The following is an 18,885-nucleotide window of genomic DNA, read 5'->3' as shown; positions in this document are numbered from 1 at the left end:
CTTTAATTATTAAAAAAAAAAAAGTGTTCTAAAGTATCTTCAATGTAACTGCTTAACCTGAGGACAAAAGTTGGAGAAAATCATATTAGTAATTAGTATGGGTATGACATGCCATGGTTCATTTTTCAAAAATGGAAGACAAATTATGTGGTACCTACACGACATTTGAAACAAATGCTATTACCGTGGTACAGAAACCTGGCCAGTGGTGGTTTCTCTATTTACTTGAACATAAAAGGGCCCCAGAGGCAATTTTATCCTGACGTGCTGGAAGGTCACAGGTTGACGTCTACCGTCATCTTTGTCAGCTGGAGCACCTTCGCCAGTTACCTGGGACGTCAGATCCCTTAGGGGCCACCTCAGGGGGAAGCAGTGGGGAGCAGCCTTCTTGCCTAGGCTAACACAGTTGTCTGGTGACTCTGGCTTAAAGGGGTCAACGGTTTTTTAAAACAGAGAGGTAGACAGCATAGAAGTACAGATAATAAAAACAGAAAAAACCCACACCCATGTAAGTTTGAAAGAAGGGCTGCATCAGAGATTTAAGATGAATCTTTCACAGTGTACTTGGGAAATACAATTAAAGAAGTATTTTAATACCTGATTTTAGGAACTGTAAAATCTGAAGGAAGCTTTGAGATTTTCACCATTTGCGGTCTGTTTGGAAATTTTTCAAAGATTCGAAGTCGCAAAGGGAGCTTTTCTTTGGTGTCTGCATTTGCTTCACTTTGCTTTAACTAAAGAAAAAAACAGAAAAAAGAAGAGAAGTGGGGAAGCTATAGTACTGTTTAAGTCATAGGCTATTGGAGTTTTTCAAAGGAACAATGAATTATTACATGAAGAAACAGTAGAGGGCAGCAAAGCCCTACCAAGTGCTCCTCAGCCATCTGTCACTCTGTGCTCAAAGTTTGAGCACTGGGAAAAAAGAAAAGAAAACTAAACAAAAATCTAAGCAGAAAAAAAAAAGAAGAAGAAAAATTTGTTATTTTATTCCCAAACATAGTCCCCTTTTCATTCCAAACATTATTCTTTACTGTTGACTGACTTACGACTAACACATTTGAAGAGTAAAATTGGTTTTCATAGAAATGCGTGCTAGAATTAGAAATCAAAAGAATAATAATAAAAAAAAAATCCTAAGTGGTAATATTTGAAAGAGGGAAAATATCAAGGAAATTGGTCATTTAGTCTAGCAGATTAAAGAAAGAAAAGCTCAAAATGGAAACAACACATTTGGTACCTAAAGCAAGAGTTTCCTGTTTGGTTGTAAAGACGCTGCCATGCCATAAAAATGCCTGGGAAATGACAAGCAAGTGGTTTTCTTTATTTACTTATCGATATTTCTGTAAGCTTTTTTTTTTTTTTTTTTAAATAGTTCTATGGATTAGGTTTCAGGGAGGCTGAGGCTTTAATATCACAAACCCATCCTGAGCTAAGAGGTCAAAGAGGATGTTCACTCAAGCAGTCAGTCTTTGTGGGGCTGGGGAAGCGCCCTTCCAAAGGCACCAGCTGCTTCTCCTTTGTGGGCTATGCTTTCACTTTACGATGACAATCTGTCTTGGGTTTGTGGAAGGAGAGGACAAGGAAGCTCTTATAATAAGAGATGTGCCAACTCTTTCCTCCAACCCCTATGGGGCTATCGAAACCGGACAGAGAGGGAGTGTGCACTGTGTTTTGGGAGAACTTCCCAAAGTCAATACAATATATGGCTCAGCTGTCCAACTGGTTGTGTGCCCACAGTGAGATTCTCTGTCCTGATTCCTACTGCAGGAAACCTGCCCTTTTTTTCCTCCTTCCACTGCAGAAGCTGTTCTTAAATTTGGTTTTATATAATATCAACCTTTACCTTAGCCACTCGCATAATTTATTACATAGTTTGGTGAATCGTCTTCGGCCTTCTGTCTTAGGTGGTAACCTGACCTAGAGAAGGGGCCACACTGCCCATGGCCTTCCTCTCTCCCTGAGCGCAACACTGGACACAGCGCATTCTCAGTGATTCGATGGTGATGACGATGATAAGGAATTGGCTCCTAGACAAAATTACCTGGGAATCAGCCTTCCAGAACAAGGAAGTGCTAGCATTTCCAGGAGATGCAGGCAATTAGAGAAAGAGCTTTCTATATAAACAAAGACTCACGAGGAAGAGACCTGTTTTTCAAAAGTTTACTGGCACAACTAATAGAAAAATATTCGTCATTGTAAGAATACATGGGGAAAAAAAAGAAAACAGTTAATATGTTAAGTCAGGCCCAAGAGAAAGGCAATTATAAAAGGCCAAAGACAGGCTGAGAAGACAGGGCAGAAATATTTAATTCATGCATCTGCTGACTCACTTATTTATACACCAACGCGGTCACTTATAAATCAAATCCCACAGGCCAGGCTAGTGCTAAGTTCCGGGGATATAAACATAACTAAGACACAGTATTTGCACTCACGGAGCCCACGTTATAATAGATAGATAGTTAAAATATAACAGCTATTCCAGCTCAGACAGAAACAAAGTGGTGTGAACACAAGGTGCGGAGCAAAGGGAGAAATTAGAAAAACTGAAGGTGCTGCTTCTCCTTCCAGAGACTCCCCGGGCGGCAGCACGGCCGCGTGCGGTCACACCGGTTAGCACCGGGGCTGGAGGCCCGCCGGGACGGGTGTGTATACTTGCTGAGAATTAAATGTCTTCAAAGAGACGCAAGGGCTGAGGGTAAGTTAATCAGGACACGCCGTCAAAACAAAGACACGGAGCTCTTTCCGAAAAACCTCTCAGCTGGCCCATTCTCTGGGTCTTCACAGGTGCTTGCCTGGTCAAGGACATCACCTGGGCTCCTGCCCTCTCTCCCGTGGTCTCCCCATCTGGCTTGGCTCTTCGAACCTGTCCCCTGTCCCACCGTATCTGCAGTCACAGTCATCTTCCCACTTTCCAGCTTAACCCCTTCAGTGCTGGTCCACTGCTCTCAAAACAAAACGGTCCATCTTCAGGCTTTAATGCCCAGTGTGGCCTCGCCTGCCCCGCCCTGTCCAGCTCATCGCGCCCTGTGCTTACTCCATGTTCCAGGTCCTCAGAAACGTCCAGACTCTGCCTCGGAGCCTTCATCGCCCCGGCCCCTCTGCTGGGAGACCCCCCCTCATCCCCCGTCTCTCTCATTCTTTGTGAACTTCTACGTGTTTTCTGGTTTCAGCTCCACTAAGCAATTCCTCAGGGATGTTCTCCGATCCACAAGGTCTTCGTCTTACAAGCTCGCAGTATGTTGGGTTGAACCATATGAAGTTGCCATGTCCGTGTAGGTCAAGGCAGTCAAAATCGGCGATTTCTTATGGTTCAACAGAACACATACAGTATTAGGTTCCTAGGATTGTTGTAACAAATTACTGTAAGACTGGTAGTTTAAAACAAGAAAAAAAAAAAAAGATTCTGTTAGTGTTCTGGAGGCTACAGGTCCTAAATCGAGGTACCGGCAAGGCCATGCTCCCCCAACAGCTCTAGGAAAGCATCCTTCCTTGACCCCTCTGAGCTTCGGGCTGCACCTTGGCTTAGAGCTGCGTTACTCCATACCTGCCTCTGTCATCACACGGCCTTCCCCTGCGTGTTTCTGTGTCTGTCTATCTTAATTTTCCTCTCTTTCCTCTTATAAAGACACCTGTCATTGAAATTAAGGCTCACCCCAAACCAGCAGGATCTTTACTCATTACATCTGCAAAAATCCAATTTCCAAATAAGGTCCCCTTTGGAAGTACCTGGTGTACATCAGTTTTGGGAGGGCACTATTAAGACCACTCCACAGAGCACAACTTGAACTTCCAGTGCACAGCCACTAGAACACTGCATCTGTTCTTCCTGAGACTGTAAACTCTTGGGGGACAGGCAACACATGGGGACATTTTGTTACTCAGTATCCGGGGTCCACCACAATATCTGACCCAAAGTAAAATAAACCAGTATTTACTGGAAAAAGAATCACACTGATCAGATGGCAGAACTAAACTCTCCAGCAGATACCTGGGAAATAAAAGAAAGGATTTTAGGTATATTTGGAAGGATGGAGAGATAAGCAGAAAACATCCGTTTTCTGAGTGAACAGATTTGTTGGTGTGAAATACAGGTGGCCCTGGATTCCCAGAATAGAATAAAATCAGACTGTGTGACATTTAACCTGACCTCATGTCTCACTGACGAACTGATGCGTGCTTAGAATAAGTTGATACAAAATATTTTGTAACATTTAATCAAATATCCTAGAATACAATGTTTAACATATGTAGGTTACCAGTATTCAAAAACAATCCCCTTGCCTATATGTTTTTAAAATGGAACTTATCTCATTCTATTTTGTATTAGAGTCATTTATACTCCCCAAAGCTTGTAAGCACCTTACCGGCAAGATTCCATTTTTAATTTACTTTTATAGCACCTTCTAGAGAGTAGAAATATAATACCTGTTTGTGACTAAATGGATGTGAACTCAGCATGAGTTGATCATTGCACCGGAAAACTGCAAAGGGCAAGTGAGAAGCTCTTTTCAATGAGTCAGAAGGTTCTTCAGGATTCTGCAAACCTTCCTGAGTATCAAGCATTGCTGCCTCACTCCTGTGCTGTACAGAGCAGTTAAAACCGCAAAGGATGAGGGACTGCACCAAAGGTAGCTACGTCCCCTTTCACTGCTAGGGCGCTAAAGAGGAGGGCCTCTTTCTGAACACCAGTTACCAAGGGCTCTTTCTGTTGTTCACAGCTCAGCAGCACATCAAGTAAGGACGAGCATACACCGCCCCAGGGACCCGGCAAATCCCGTCCTGGGCGCACACCTACCAGACACGTGTGCGCACCCAGCACAGCTGCACCTCCCAAGCCCACGGCCCTGCTAACTGTAAGAGTCTCAAACTTAAACTCTTCAAGTGCCCATCAGCCTCTCAGTGGAAGAGCCAACTGCGGTGTACTGAAACATGTGAACCAACAAGCAACACCCAAGCCCAGGAACTCAGGTGAATTTCACAACACTGAAGGAAGCCAGGCAAAACAAAAGAGGACACCCTGATTGCGCGGACATTAAGTCGAAACACTGGCAGTACTAATCTATCTGCTTGGTCCCAGGAGAGCGTTTATCCTGGGGTAGAGGGGGAGCATGAGGGCTGGACAGGCGAATGGGGAGGGGCTTCTAAGGGGCCATCAATATTTCTTGACCTGGGTGCTGGGGGGTGGGGTTCAGTTTGGAAAAATTCAGCAAAATGCCTCTTTCTACATGTATATTACAGCTCAGTAAAAACTTTGTTCTTATTTTTTAAAAAGGCTGATCGGGGGTGGGGGGTATAGTTAGTGGTAGAGCAAATGCTTAGCATGCACGAGGTCCTAGGTTCAATCCCCAGTACTGCCATTCAAATAAACACATTTGAAAAACAAAGGGCAGATATGCATTTAAGCAGTCATTTAATTCTTATTTCACTGGTATTAATCACCACAATTTTGACCATTTCTTCTTCCCCAGTGCACGATCATTAATTAAGATGCAAAAAGGGAAAAGGAGAAGAAAGTGTGAGATGGGATTAGGGAGTGTGTGTGGAGGGGGTGGGAGGTGGAGGAGGATGAGGCGGCCAGGAGAAAGGGGAGTATTTCATGATATTTGAAGCCACTATAAAGTTTCTTTACTATGTGATAAAATGGCATTCTAGCTTTTATTTCAATTCTTTCCTCTTCTTGCATGTAAGCATAGTTTTTCCAAGATTAAATTTACTTTGATGCAGTGAGTGAATAATATGGATTATACTGGATATCCTGGATAATAATTTAACATCATTATACTATACCACAAAAGCAGACCTTCTAACATAACAGTAATAGTAATTGTAAATTTCCCCTTAAAATTATTTCAAAGATTATGCCCCTTGAATGGAAGAAACATCGTGCAGAGCATCCCAAGATTTTATTCTCTGTATTGAAAAAACCTAATGTAAAGAACAGTCCAAAAGGAAGGAGGTTATAATGGCTTCAACTGAGCATGAAGTCTGGCTGCGACAGACAGATCAGATGATAGCTTTGGAAAAGACTCACGTGGTTAAAGAAAAAAAAATTCTGCAAAAAGGAAATTAGAATCAAAGGGAAAATTTTCCAACCTTGAGCTTTAAAAAATATAAATCATCTCAGCTCAGTGCTATTCTGTGCTTCAGCAGCTGCCTTGCTGAGATATCATTACACATTGGGCGGCCAAAAGCCTTTCCCTTTACTTGGCTTCTCAAGAGAGTTGGAGTAATTGCTCTGTATGACACAAACCCCGTTCTGCCTCATCGCTTAAATCTTCCATATTTCAGCCTGTGCTTTCTTCTGCTAAAATATTCAAACGTGAGTCAGTTTCAGTTCCTTTGTAAATGCTGCAACAAATAACCGAATAGAAGGATTACCTTAAATAAAATTTTTTTTGGTAATTTTTGGTGTGATTCTCTCAAAGAAAGCCATTTGAAAAAAGCATTCAGACTTGGGAGTCTCATTTCAAAATCTTGTTCATGCTGTCTTGAAAAATGCGCATAGATCTGTGGGTTAATGTAATGGAAGAGTATTTTTTTTGACTGTTCAATATATTAAAAAGGACCATATTCTGTTCATTCTGGAGAAAGGAGTGCCTCTGTGTTACCAGAGTAAATTAAGGCTGAATTCTCTTTGCTTCTTTACATGATGGCTTTTGCTGGTTTTTCTGGATCTACACATGACTCAGTAATTCAGAATGGAGACTCTTTCTAAAGCATAAATTATTGTTTTTCAAGGAAGTTTCTCTTGCTGTTTTGCACCTGTGATTTTATAACTGAAACTGGAGCTAACGTAGCTGGAGTAATGATCAAACACTTTGGTTTTTATTAATATCTCTGTGTTACTACAAAATCTTGATATACACATATGTACAAAGAATGCCCCTCACAAGCCTGTTGTATCCAATAGGGTTTCTTAAAGGGGAGAGCGTTTCCCTTCTATGCTGGGCGAAGGTCTACCCACTACATGATTGCATCTAAGACAGCAATACTGTGCACTTTAAACATGTTTCCTTTAAAAAGGGTTTAAGTCACTGGTTTTCCCCTCTTCTACAAAAATCTTCAATAAATCCAGTACTTTCGAGTTCAAATGGGGGTTTTCTGGATGTACATAAAAGCTACATTTGTATGTAACAGCTGGCACCCCAACATGTTCAAAGTAATTCCGTAACTTCAGCTGATCAATGGCATGTGGTGTTTCCTCTCCCAGCTCTAGCAGCAGATTCAGAGCTGTCAGTCACTGCCCCTTACAGCCGGCCCCTGAAGAAAGTGGGGAGGAAGGTACGTTCTTGGAGCACCTGGGAATTTAGCGGCTATTCTGTGCTTCCTGGTTTGGGAGGCCAGCAGAGCCTTAAGAAGGGCTGATGCATTCACAACATCATACGACATCTCTAAGCTGTACCCGAAACGTGCGCTTTCATGCTCTTGTTACAACGCTGAACTTAAGATTTTATAGACTTTAAATGTCCTTCAGAGGGTTCTTAGTACAGCTACAAGGCTAGACTGGCAGAAAATGTTAACAAGCTGGTAAGAGAAAAAAAAAAACGTAGAATACCAAATTATGTTGAACGGATACGTTTTCCTTATATTACTGTCCCTTAAAATCCTATTAATGGACTTAATGGTTTCCTTGAGATAAAAGTAATGAATACAGCTAGCTCTTCTTTGTTTTTCCTTCTAGGTCCCAAACACCTCTATTTTATATTATATCCCTCTTGTACCAGTCAACTGAGACAGAGTTGTTTCCATGAGGGAATTATACTGACTCATAGAAATACATTCATTATGATAAAAAATGCATTTTTTTTGCACCACTTCAGATGAAATTATATTAGTGTTCTGTGTAAACTAGATGCTTGGTTCTTGTTTTGAGATGAATATTCAGTAAGTAATAGGAGGGGGAAAAAGCCTATACCAAAGGGAATTCAGAATATATATGCATAATCTATGTATATAGAGAGAGAGCACTCACATAATTGTACTCCGTGCTTTGCTTTTGAAAACATAGGAGATAGCACAGTCTATCAGTAAAAAAAGTAAGAAGATGTGGATTTAATTTTTTTGTTCAGCTTTCTAATCCCTTAACTGCTTTGGATTTCCATGTTCTCAAATGAAAAATGAGGATCTTCAATCTTTTATATAAATGTGAGATACATAAATGAGATAGCATATTGCTTATAATTTGAAGTACTCAAGGGAACCACGCTATAAAAACCAGAGCTCTCACTGAGGCCCGGGAACTGTGAGCTCTACGGGAAAATGGGCTCATCTCAGCGAGGGGGCGGCACGTGTGTGCTGTGGACCCCTCTCCCCCATCTTGTCTGGGACCACCCTACCCTTTCCCGCTCTCTCCAGTTCCTCCCCCTTCGCCGTGTTGATTGATTTATTTTCTCACGACTCTTAATTTAAAAAATGACAATGGAAATAAAGATTTCTCCTGATCTGTGTCCTTCCCTGATTTCGCTCCCTTTCCAAACTTGCTTCCTGAAAGAGCTGCCCATGCTGATGACCTGTGCTGCTTCTAGAGGAGTGCGGTGTAGACACTGGCTTCCCAGCCATTTAAACCCTCTGGGCTCTCAGGTCTTCCCCGCCACCTGAATGGGTCTGCTCCTGCTGGAGTCACCAACATTTCCAGGCTGCTGAGTCCAATGGTCATTTGGTCATCTGGGTTTTTCTGCCTTAAACCCTTCTAATTGGGTTTCCATCTTAGTCTTGCACCTTTAAATCTATCTTTCTGAACACCTAAGGAAGAAACATCACCATAGTCCTGGTCTTTAAAGTAATTCAAGGACGGCCAGTTGCATATAGAAGAAATTCCAATCTTAGCATGGCATAAAGTATCCCCTCACCCCTTGCCCTCCGTCCTCTAACAACATTGATTTGTGCGTCCCTCCTACTTAGTCTTAGTTCACGTCTGTGCCTGTGAATATACCGTTCCCCTGCCTGCAATACTGTTCCTTCCACACATGGTTAACTATTTTACAGTCCTCAAAAACCATCTCCTCCAGGATGACTTCCCAGAATAACAATTAGTACTTGAAGTAGTAAACATGTGCAGATACTATGTGAACACTTTGCTGAATGTCTCATCTACCAACATTATTCAGTCCTCAGAACAGCCCTCTGATATAGGTACCATCATTAGCTCCGTCTTCTAGCGTGTTACAGATGAGGGAACTGAAGTCTAAGGAGCTCACGTCAGCTGCCCGAGGTCACTGAGCAGCTAGACCACAATCGCTGATTCTACAGCCCAAGCTTTCAAACACTGCTGTCCACTGTCTCATCAAAACATTTTCAAACAATAGATGCATTTTTACTTCTCTAGTTTTGTACCTGCTATTTCTTTTATATGGAACATGTTTTCCCACTTTCCTAACAAAATTTGATTCATCATTTTTAGACACATCTTCCCAACCAGCCTCCAACCTCAGTTAGGTGCATCCTCCCCTGGGCTCCTTGGGTCTTCGACCCTCCTGCTCAGGGCTTCACACTAAAACCCCCTAATTCTGTGTATCTTCCCCTACTAAGCTGACAACTTTTAACTAAGGACGGGACTCTGTGTGGCCTGTGTCCTCATACTGAAGGTTTTTTACACAAGAGACAAGGGTAACACAATGGTGACCAGCACCAAGAGTGTCCCACAAACAAGCAGAAGTGGACCATTTGTGATATTTTTCATCACTTGATTACACTTTCCTTAGGTTCTTTACAACATGGAATCAGCCACACTAACCAGCACAAACGAGTCTTCCAATGTCAGATGAGTTACATTACTTTTTTTTTAATTGAAGCACAGTTGATTTACAACATTGTGTTAGTTTCTGGTGTACAGCATAGTGATTCAGTTTTATCTATATATTCTTTTTCATATTCCTTTCCGTCATGGTTTATGACAGGATATTTTCCCTGTGCTATACAGTAGGATCTTGTTTATCTGTTTTATATAGTAGTTTGTATCTCCGAATCCCAAACTTCCAATTTATCCCTCCCCCACCTCCTTTCCCATTTGGTAACCAGAAGTTTGCTTTCTATGTCTGTGAGTTATTTCTGTTTTGTAAATAAATTAATTGGTGTCATATTTTAGATTCTACATCTAAGTGATATCACACAGTATTTGTCCTTCTCTTTCTGACTTACTTCACTTAGTGTGACAATCTTTAGCTCCATCCATGTTGCTGCAAATGGTGTTATTTCTTTCTTTTTTATGGCTGGTAGTATTCCATTGTATATAACACACCACAACTTCTATATCTAATCATCTGTGGATGGATATTTAGGTTGTTCCCATGTCTTGGCTTTTTGTAAATAGTGCTGCTATGAACATTGACATGGATGTATCTTTTTGAATTAGAGTTTTCTCCAGATATATGCCCAGGAGTGGGATTGCTAGATCATATGGCAACTCTATTTTCATTTTTTTTTAAGGAACCTCCATACTGTTTGACAGTTCCCTTTTCTCCATATCCTCTCCAGCATTTATTATCTGTAGACTTTTTAATGATGGCTATTCTGACCAATATAAGGTGATACCTCATTGCAGTTTTGATTTGCATTTTGTTAATAATTAGCAATGTTGAACACCTTTTCATGTGCCTATTGGCCATCTGTATACCTTCTTTGGGAAAGGTCTATTTAGCTCTTCTGCTCATTTTTTGATTGGGTTTTTTTGTTATTGAGTTGTACGAGTTGTTTGTATATTTTGGATATTAAGCCCTTGTCAGTTGCATGATTTGCAAATATTTTCTTCCAGTCCATAGATTGTCTTTTCATTTTGTTTATGGTTTCCTCTGCTGTGCAAAACCTTGTAAGTTTGATTAGGTCCTTGTTAATTTTGCTTTTATTCCTATTGCCTCAGGAGACTGAACTAAGAAAACATTGGAACAATTCATGTCAGAGAATGTTTTGCCTATATTTTCTTCTAGGAGTTTTTGAAGTTTTTAAACGTCTTAGAAGTTTTTAAACCATTTTGAGTTTATTTTTGTGTATGGTGTGAAGGAGTGTTCTAATTTCATTGATTTACATGGAGCCGTCCAGCTTTCCCAACACCACCTGCTGAAGAGACTGTCTTTTCTCCATTGTACGCTCTTGCCTCCTTTGTTGGAGACTAATTGACTTTAGGTGTGTGGGTTTATTTCTAGGTTCTCTGTTCTGTTCCATTGACCCATATGTCTGTTTTTGTGCCAATACCACACTGTTCTGATTATTGTAGCTCTGTAGTATTGTCTGAAGTCTGGGAGGGTTATGCATCTAGCTTTGTTTTTTTTCCCCCTCAAGACTGCTTTGGCAATTCTGAGTCTTTCATGGTTCCATAGAACAGTATACATGTATCCATCTTTCTATCTATGTGTCTATCTAAGTACCTATGTGTCTAGGTACCCACTGATGTATCAATGTGTCTAACAATCTATCTGTCTATGTATCTATCTTCTATTTTACAATAAACTTGAGTCCATACTGATACTCATCCTATAATCTCAAGCAATCGTGTTTGTTTTCTGGCATCTTCCCTTTATTTATTTGTAACTTCTTTCTCTGACAGTGTGAAATCTGGCTCTGATTATTTACAGTACATTTCCTTATTTGTTCCACCTTACTACACATATAACCAGTATCAGTGATGGTATTTACCATAAAATAAATACCACACGTTCAGTTGGAGGTACATCCTGTACTGGAGTTTCCACCCTGGGGTCCTGAACCCCAGCCCTGCTCTGTCTCCTTAAGTAACTCTTTTTTCAGGCAACCATCCTATAGTTTCCAAATATCATTCCTGAGCATGCCTGTGGTAGACTGTTCAATTTTGCATACTCGGATAAAAAAAGGCTAATTAGATGCACTATGAAAATTCACATTAATTAACATATTTTATGCAAAATGACATGGAAATAGGGATAACACCAAATAAAATAACATGCATATACATTTCTTATGTCTCAGTAATAATCGAAGTCTTTCTTTTAATATCAGAGTAAAAAAATATTCAGTAGTCATAAGGGTGTGTGTGAGAGTGGCAGCCCTGCCCCGCCTCCCACCAAGCCTATTACTGAGCAAGGGCATCAGGGAGAATGTATGGGAAGGACCACAGTGAAACCACTAACCTTTGATTGTGAATGGAGAAAAAGACAGGTTGCTGTTCTTAGATAAATTCCATAGCTTTCTGGCCACCTTTGGTTATTAAAAATCAGTCCTGTGCCATCCAGTCTCATTTCTGATCCAAAGCTACCCCCTGACCCCCACACTGAATTACAAGTGCGACTTCTGGTCTAGAACTGGGGAGGGGACATGGTCTTTCCGTGCTCCACATCTCCTTCTTCTTGATCTAGCTCCTCCAGAGCAGAGGCTAGGCTGGACAGTTAGGAGAAGAAAAGATTATCTTAGGAAACTAGCCACATTTCAGGGTGACCCTCTTTGTGATCTGGTCTGCATCTACTTCGTTCAAAGCTGATGGTTTTCGGTAAGGCTGACCAGCACTGAGAAGCAGAGATATAAAATTCCAGCCTAAAAGGAATGATGTTAACTAGTTGTACCAATTAGATCTCCTCTCATTGGAAGCTTGAACTTGAGACAGAGAAAATGTTGATTGTAATAAAACCAAAAGTCAAAATTTACACAGAAAAAAACAAAGATAGATGATTTGTGTTTCCCTAAAGACAAAGCAATAGTGGTCATTAAACCTTGATTTTCCTTAAGGCTGAGGTATCTCTTTCCCTCCCACTCTATACAATCTCATCCAGATTCACAACTTCCACTATTATGCAAATACAGAGAACTTCACTCTAGCATCAAAGAGGGCAGGGATTTTCATCTGGTCTGTTCACTGACTTATCCCACATGCCTAGGACAGTGCCTGGCACGTGGTAGGCACTGGATAAAAAATTGAGAATGACAAGGAATGTCCATTTTTATATCTCTAGCCAGCCAGCCCTCATTCCTAAACTCTAGACCTATACATGCAACCAGGTGTCTCTGCTCAGCGACTCAAACTCATCACAAACTCAACACGCCCAAGACTGACTTGATGATCTTTTCCCTTAAATACGGTTCTGTGCTGATGTTTCCTGGTTCCATGAATTGTATCATCATCCATCCAAGGAGATGAACCTGAAACCAGGAGTCATTCTTGAGACTCTCTCACTTATGTCCTGAAATCCAATCATTCCCTGCTGATTTTACTTCCCAAATCGCTCTCCAGTGCACACTGCCTCCCATCATAAAAGCCTTCAGTGGCTTCCTGTTGTTCTTGGGGCAAAGGGAAGAGTTCTTGCATGTTTCTCAAGGTGCTGCATGGTCTATGTCCCTCTTCTTTCCTACGCTCACCTTACACCTCTTTACCCTGGGCTGTCTGCTTCCTGGGGTCCTGCTGAATGCTTTCCTGTCTCTCTGGAATGCTCTCCAGTCCCCTCCCCTATCAACACCTCCAAGAAGGTCACTGCTGCTCATCCTTCATAACTTAGCCCAAGTGTCTCTTTCTCTTTGCTCGCCTCCCTGACCCCCATCCAGGTCAGGGTCTTCTATGAACGCCTCACTCAAATGTCGTTCTTTCCTGAAGAAAGTTCATCTCAAATTATAAATACTTATTAATTGATTTGATTATTTGATTTATGCCCAACTCCTCCATCAGACCAAAAGCACCATGACAGGAGAGAACTTAATTGTTTATTCTTGTCTCTTTAACACCTGGATCAGGGTTTTACACACAGTGGGGACTCAAAGACTGAAGGAGCTGAATGAACAAGCAGACAGCAGAAATGCTTTGGATAGAGTGGAAAAGCAACAAAGAACAGATGAGCTGTATATATATATATATATATATAAAACTTGAGTCCCAGAGGAATCCAGGCAATGACAACACCTCACGTTTCATGTCTGGGCACACAGAGGGTCAAACTCACTACCTCACTCCGAAAACAAGCCTTAACGCAGCAGATAGAGTCTTTTCGCAATTCAGTGACTGTGAGACACCGCATAAAACTGAAAACCAATTGTCACTTTTTTTTTTGAACCATAACAATCCAGTTTCCCACTGTCTGTGAAAGGATCTGAAGGAAAAAAAGTGCTGTTGGGGTTTAAAATTTTCGTTCTCCTGATTAAGGAAAGGCAAAGGCGACAGCATCCCCGTGGCGAGGCGGTGGCTGAGGACCGGGCATGCTAGAGAGGGAGCTTCTTGGGTGGGTGGTGAATACTTCCCCTCGAAACCTCACTTTGTTTTTAACTGAGGGATGCTGTGAAAACCGGTACTAAAAGTAATTCTGAATTAGCACAATTAAAGAATGACACAACCAACAACCCATCCATGCCAAGTCTTAGGCAAGTCATTTTCTGTCCGTTCAATGGCAAGAGAGACGAGCTACCTGAGCGGACACCCCGAGTGCCAGGTGATGGAGCGAAGCACGAGGTTTCTGGGAACAACAGCCCCTAAAAGTGACCTGGTTTGTGTCAATCATACATAAGGTGAAATTTTAGAAGGGCTTAGGGAAACCCTCCTTCCAAGAAAGTCTCAGATTTATAAAATTTATTACTATGGGACTTGTTTGATTAGAGGGCAAAGGAAAATGAGTCCATCTGCTGAGAAAGCCGCTCTGGGCTTCTGCTGAAAGCTGAAGAGCACCTGCTGTCCCTCAGCTCTGTTACCCCCCGGGGGCCGAGAGGGGCCCTCTGTTCCTGAGACCAGGAGGTGTATTAGCTTCCGAGGGCTGCTGTAACCCGGTACCAAAAACTGGTGACTTGGAACAGCAGAGATTTATTGTCTCACAGGTCTGGAGGCTGGAGATCCCAAATCAAAGTGTCTATGAGCTTGGTTCCTTCTGGAAGTTTCGAGGGAGGGTCTGTTCCAAATTCTCTCCTACCTTCTGGTGACAGTCAGCATCCCGGGAGTTCCTTAGCTTGTAAATGTATCACTCCAGTCTCTCTCTTTCTGTGTCTGTCTCCTCTCCTTTAGTACAAGGACCTCAGTCATCCTGAATCCAGGCTCACCCTAATGACACCTCATCTTAACTTGATTTCAACTGCAAATACCCTATTTCCAAGTAAGGTCACATTCACAGGTACTAGAAGTTAGGGCTTCAACACATTCTTCTGAGGGACACAATTCAACCCCTAACAGGAGGACATTAATTCTAAAAGGTACCTCCTTTGTTTTGCTTTGACCTCCTGAATCCCTAACTATTACCTTTTTAACTCCAAATTCCAGTTGGCTGTTTCCCCTTTTTTGCACTGACTTTTAAATTTTTAGCTACTGTCTTTTCTTTTTATCTTTCAAATTGAGATATAGTTGATTTACAATACTATAAAAGTTTCAGGGATACAACACAGGGCTTCACAATTTTTAAAGGTTATACTCCATTTTTATGGGTATTATAAAATATTGTCTATATTCTCTGTGCTGTATGATATATCCTTGTAGCTTATTTATTTTATACACAGTAGGGTGTACCTCAACCTCCTACCCCGTCTTGTCTTTCTCTCCCCTCTACGCTGTGGTTTTATGCTGATAATTGATATCCCCAAATTCTTAGCCTCTGTTGTGATCTATTAGCGTGAGCCCAGGTCTGAATAGTCCCGTCTTTGCTACTTCAGCTCTTTAAGCTGATCTTATTGCTATTTATGTCTTAATGTGACATCAGATTATAAAAAAACCCTAACAATGAAGCTATATTAGAAATAGTAGATCAAATGCTATCATAAGATGATCTTCTGAGATATAAATTATGTAGAGTTATGAGCAATAAGATGTAAACTGACAACCAGGAATCATCTCTGACCCACAGACTGGGAGAGCGGCTTCAAGCGGAGGGTGGGCAACATCGACGGTTTTGAGTAAAATGTCAAAGGTTCCCAACCCTCGCCCATGGACGATTTACAGCTTCTTCAGGGTATTGATCCTCTGGTCCCTGGGCAGCTGAGTGTTTCCCGGAGCAGCAGGAATCCTAGACATCGGATGCCTCCATGTGAACCCCAGCTGGTGTACAAATATCATTCTCTACCCATACCGTAATGGAAAAAAAAGGTTGGGTAGCAATGTAGTAAATGATGCTAACATAGCTTGAAAAAAAATGAAGAATCAGCCAGTAACTAGGTGGTCTGTCTGGAAACTTAAGAGTATGAGACATCTGAGAGGGAACAGATGGCCATTTATCTTCACTTCCTTCTCTGTCATCACTCCTCACCTTCTGCAGCCCAACTTCTGCAACATCCAAACCCTCAAGCCTTCCCTCATCACTGTCACCACCACCTCTTTACTCATATGGTGACCAATGTTTTATTAAAAATTAAAAAAAATACAGTCAGAAACATAAAACATAAAATTTGCCATCTTAGTCATTTTTAAGGGTTCGGCCCAGTAGTGTTACTTACACGCACACGGTTGTGCAAGAGAGCTGTAGAACCTTTTCATCTCTTAAAGCTAAAACTCCACAGTCATTGTACAGCAACTCCTCCTTGCCCCGGCAACCAGCATGCTACTCTGTGTCTATGAATTTGATGACTTCAGACACCTCATATAAATGGAGTCATACAGAATTTATCTTTTTGTCATTGGGAGGAAACATCCCTAATTTCATCATCTGTTAGGTGTGTCTCCCACATGTGTGTCTTCATAACCCCCCGTAGTCTCTGTTGCTCCTCACTTTCTCCCACCAGCTCACAAGCTATCCGAAGGCAGGAACAACGGCTGGGTCATCATTATGTCCGGTGCCCCAACACGATATCTGCGGCATAGCAGATGAGCACTCAGACCCCGGGATCACAAAGTGCGCAGATCTAGCCTCTGAGTAGCAACATCCCGCCTAGGAAAGGGCCACCTCAAATGACATTAACCTGATGCCATCATGTATCTGAATCACACAACCCTCCTCTCCACACCTCACACTGATTCCCAGCTCACTCAGCTGTGTTCTGATGACAATTTGACCTTCAGTCTACACACCCGCAGGGAGAGAATCTGTTGACCCACAAATGTAAGCGTCTCATCCGACCCATTTTCCAGACACACATCTCATAATATGAGTGAATGAACTGATTCTCTGAGCAGGCACTGTGGCATCTGCGTTAGAGTCAGAAAGCCCAAGTTATCTCAATTTCAGCACGTACAAACGGTATGAACTTGGGCAAGAAATTTATCCCCCTGAATCTCAGTGTCTGTGTCTTTAGCATCAAGATTAAATTCCACAATTTCATATGAGGCAGAGCATGAGGTAGTTTTCAGTAGGGAATATTAATTTTTGTAGCAGCCGCATCCCTCTTTCATGCTATATTAGAATGAATTCACTCATGAGAGACGGACAAAATACTGTGAAGACTGTGGGTTTGACTCAGATCAGGGGTCGGCAACAAGGGCTTTGCTGAATGGATACTCTGTCCACACCTGGTCTCCTTGTCACTGCCCGAACTCTAGAATGACTTCAATACAGGAGACAAGGAGGACAAGAGATGAAAAGGAAAGCTTCCAAGTATGGCTACAGAGAAACATTAACCTGGAGCTCGTATTTTAAAAAGGACTATGATTTTTGTGGTTTCTGTTAAAAAAAATCACAGTCAGTAAGAGAGAGGAGCCTCTTTACATGCCCACCCCCACAACGCACTGGACACCATCAAAGACCAGACATTGTCAAATCTGAACCAAGACTCAGTGGGACTTGTTTCAGAGCTGGGGAAATGGCTTTAATTTCAGAGCTTTGAATTTAATCTGAACAGACTATCTATACTTCCTTTTTCAATGATTTTCTTTCCCTGAGGCTTCTCTATGGGTTTTTTTTTTCTCATAGTTTAATGAATTTTCTACTGCTTAAAAGAAAACCCTTTATATCTGTCTTGTACTGAATTTGCAAAAAATCATTAAGGCTGCAAGAATTCTCTTCGTTTTCAAAGTCAGCCAAGCTCTGCCTATATTCTCCAGTGTTTTTGCTACATCACAGAGCATCAAGGTCACTCTGTCTCCTACCACAGTTCAGAGGATAGCAGTGGGTCAAGGTGGGTTTAAGCCTCTGTCCGAACTGACCTGGCTTCTCAGCAGCCAAGTTACACATTCACAGGCAATCGCATTTCTAGTCAATTTCCTGGTCTTATGTAAAAAACCACCATCTCTCTCCATCTCTGTCTCTGTGTATCTCCAGGTCTTGCATTGGGTTGTGAGGATGCTGAAAGGACAATCGTGGTCTCTCTTTAATTAGATCTGGGGTCACATAAATGATGGCAGCTATGAAAGGACTGTTGCGCTGTAATGCCACTAGGAAAGCAGGAGATGGATTTTATGTGGGTGCATAATTGGCATGATTTTTCAGAACATTATTTATTTTCAAGAGTGACTAAGGAAAAGCTCCGTTAGTGGCTGTAGAGGCACCACACTGTTGGTACCGCGGAGAGGGGTGTGCTGGGGAAGAGCGCTTTTATTAGAACCTATCAGAAGTCATCCCCAAGGATTCCTTTTATGATTCTCCTCTGAATCCTATCTTTAATTTTTCTTGTCTATCAAAATGCCTTTATTAAGCAATAAATAATTCAGCATTGCTTCTTTTTCCTTAAAGGAAAAAGCACATGGGAGGAGCCTTCAGAGCTTCAGCACCAGGGAAGCAGTGCTGCTGCCTAGAAGTCACAAATTTCCAGCTGAAAGTATGAGAGTTGGCATTTTGTCAGCACGGCTGGCTTTCCATCAGGGTAAACGCGCAGTGCCCTTTAGGTTCCCCTAAGTGTTGAAAAAGGCCCCTGGTCCCACAGTTCCTCCTGAGCAGCCTCACAGGTCAGCATACCTGGTTGGAAACCAGGATCTTAAAGGGCAGGGAGGTGACGTAATGGGGACCTTGTTGTTTATCCATCTTATACATAGTGGTTAGTATCTGCAAATCCCGAACTCCCAAGGTCCTACTGTCTAGCACAGGGAACTATATT

At 41.9% G+C, this 18,885-nt stretch overlaps 1 protein-coding gene across 3 annotated transcripts in view; it reads right to left on the bottom strand.

Annotated features, from left to right (window-relative positions):
* NALCN (sodium leak channel, non-selective) overlaps window positions 1-18,885 on the bottom strand; it is a 265,894-nt gene that overhangs the window by 77,239 nt on the left and 169,770 nt on the right. For all 3 annotated transcript variants that reach the window (XR_004325878.1, XM_032496708.1, XM_032496709.1), the window contains exon 16: window positions 598-734. Coding sequence is in view for 2 of the 3 variants with exons in the window: in XM_032496708.1 (XP_032352599.1) it covers window positions 598-734 (137 nt within the window). In the remaining variant the exon portion in view is untranslated. The remainder of the gene's footprint in view (window positions 1-597; window positions 735-18,885) is intronic.

The sequence above is a fragment of the Camelus ferus genome, chromosome 14 (genome assembly GCF_009834535.1).
Source record: "Camelus ferus isolate YT-003-E chromosome 14, BCGSAC_Cfer_1.0, whole genome shotgun sequence".
In the NCBI taxonomy this organism is placed as follows: Eukaryota; Metazoa; Chordata; class Mammalia; order Artiodactyla; family Camelidae; genus Camelus; species Camelus ferus.
The sequence above is the reverse complement of the archived record's forward strand: the minus strand, read 5'-3'. Positions and strand labels throughout refer to the sequence as shown.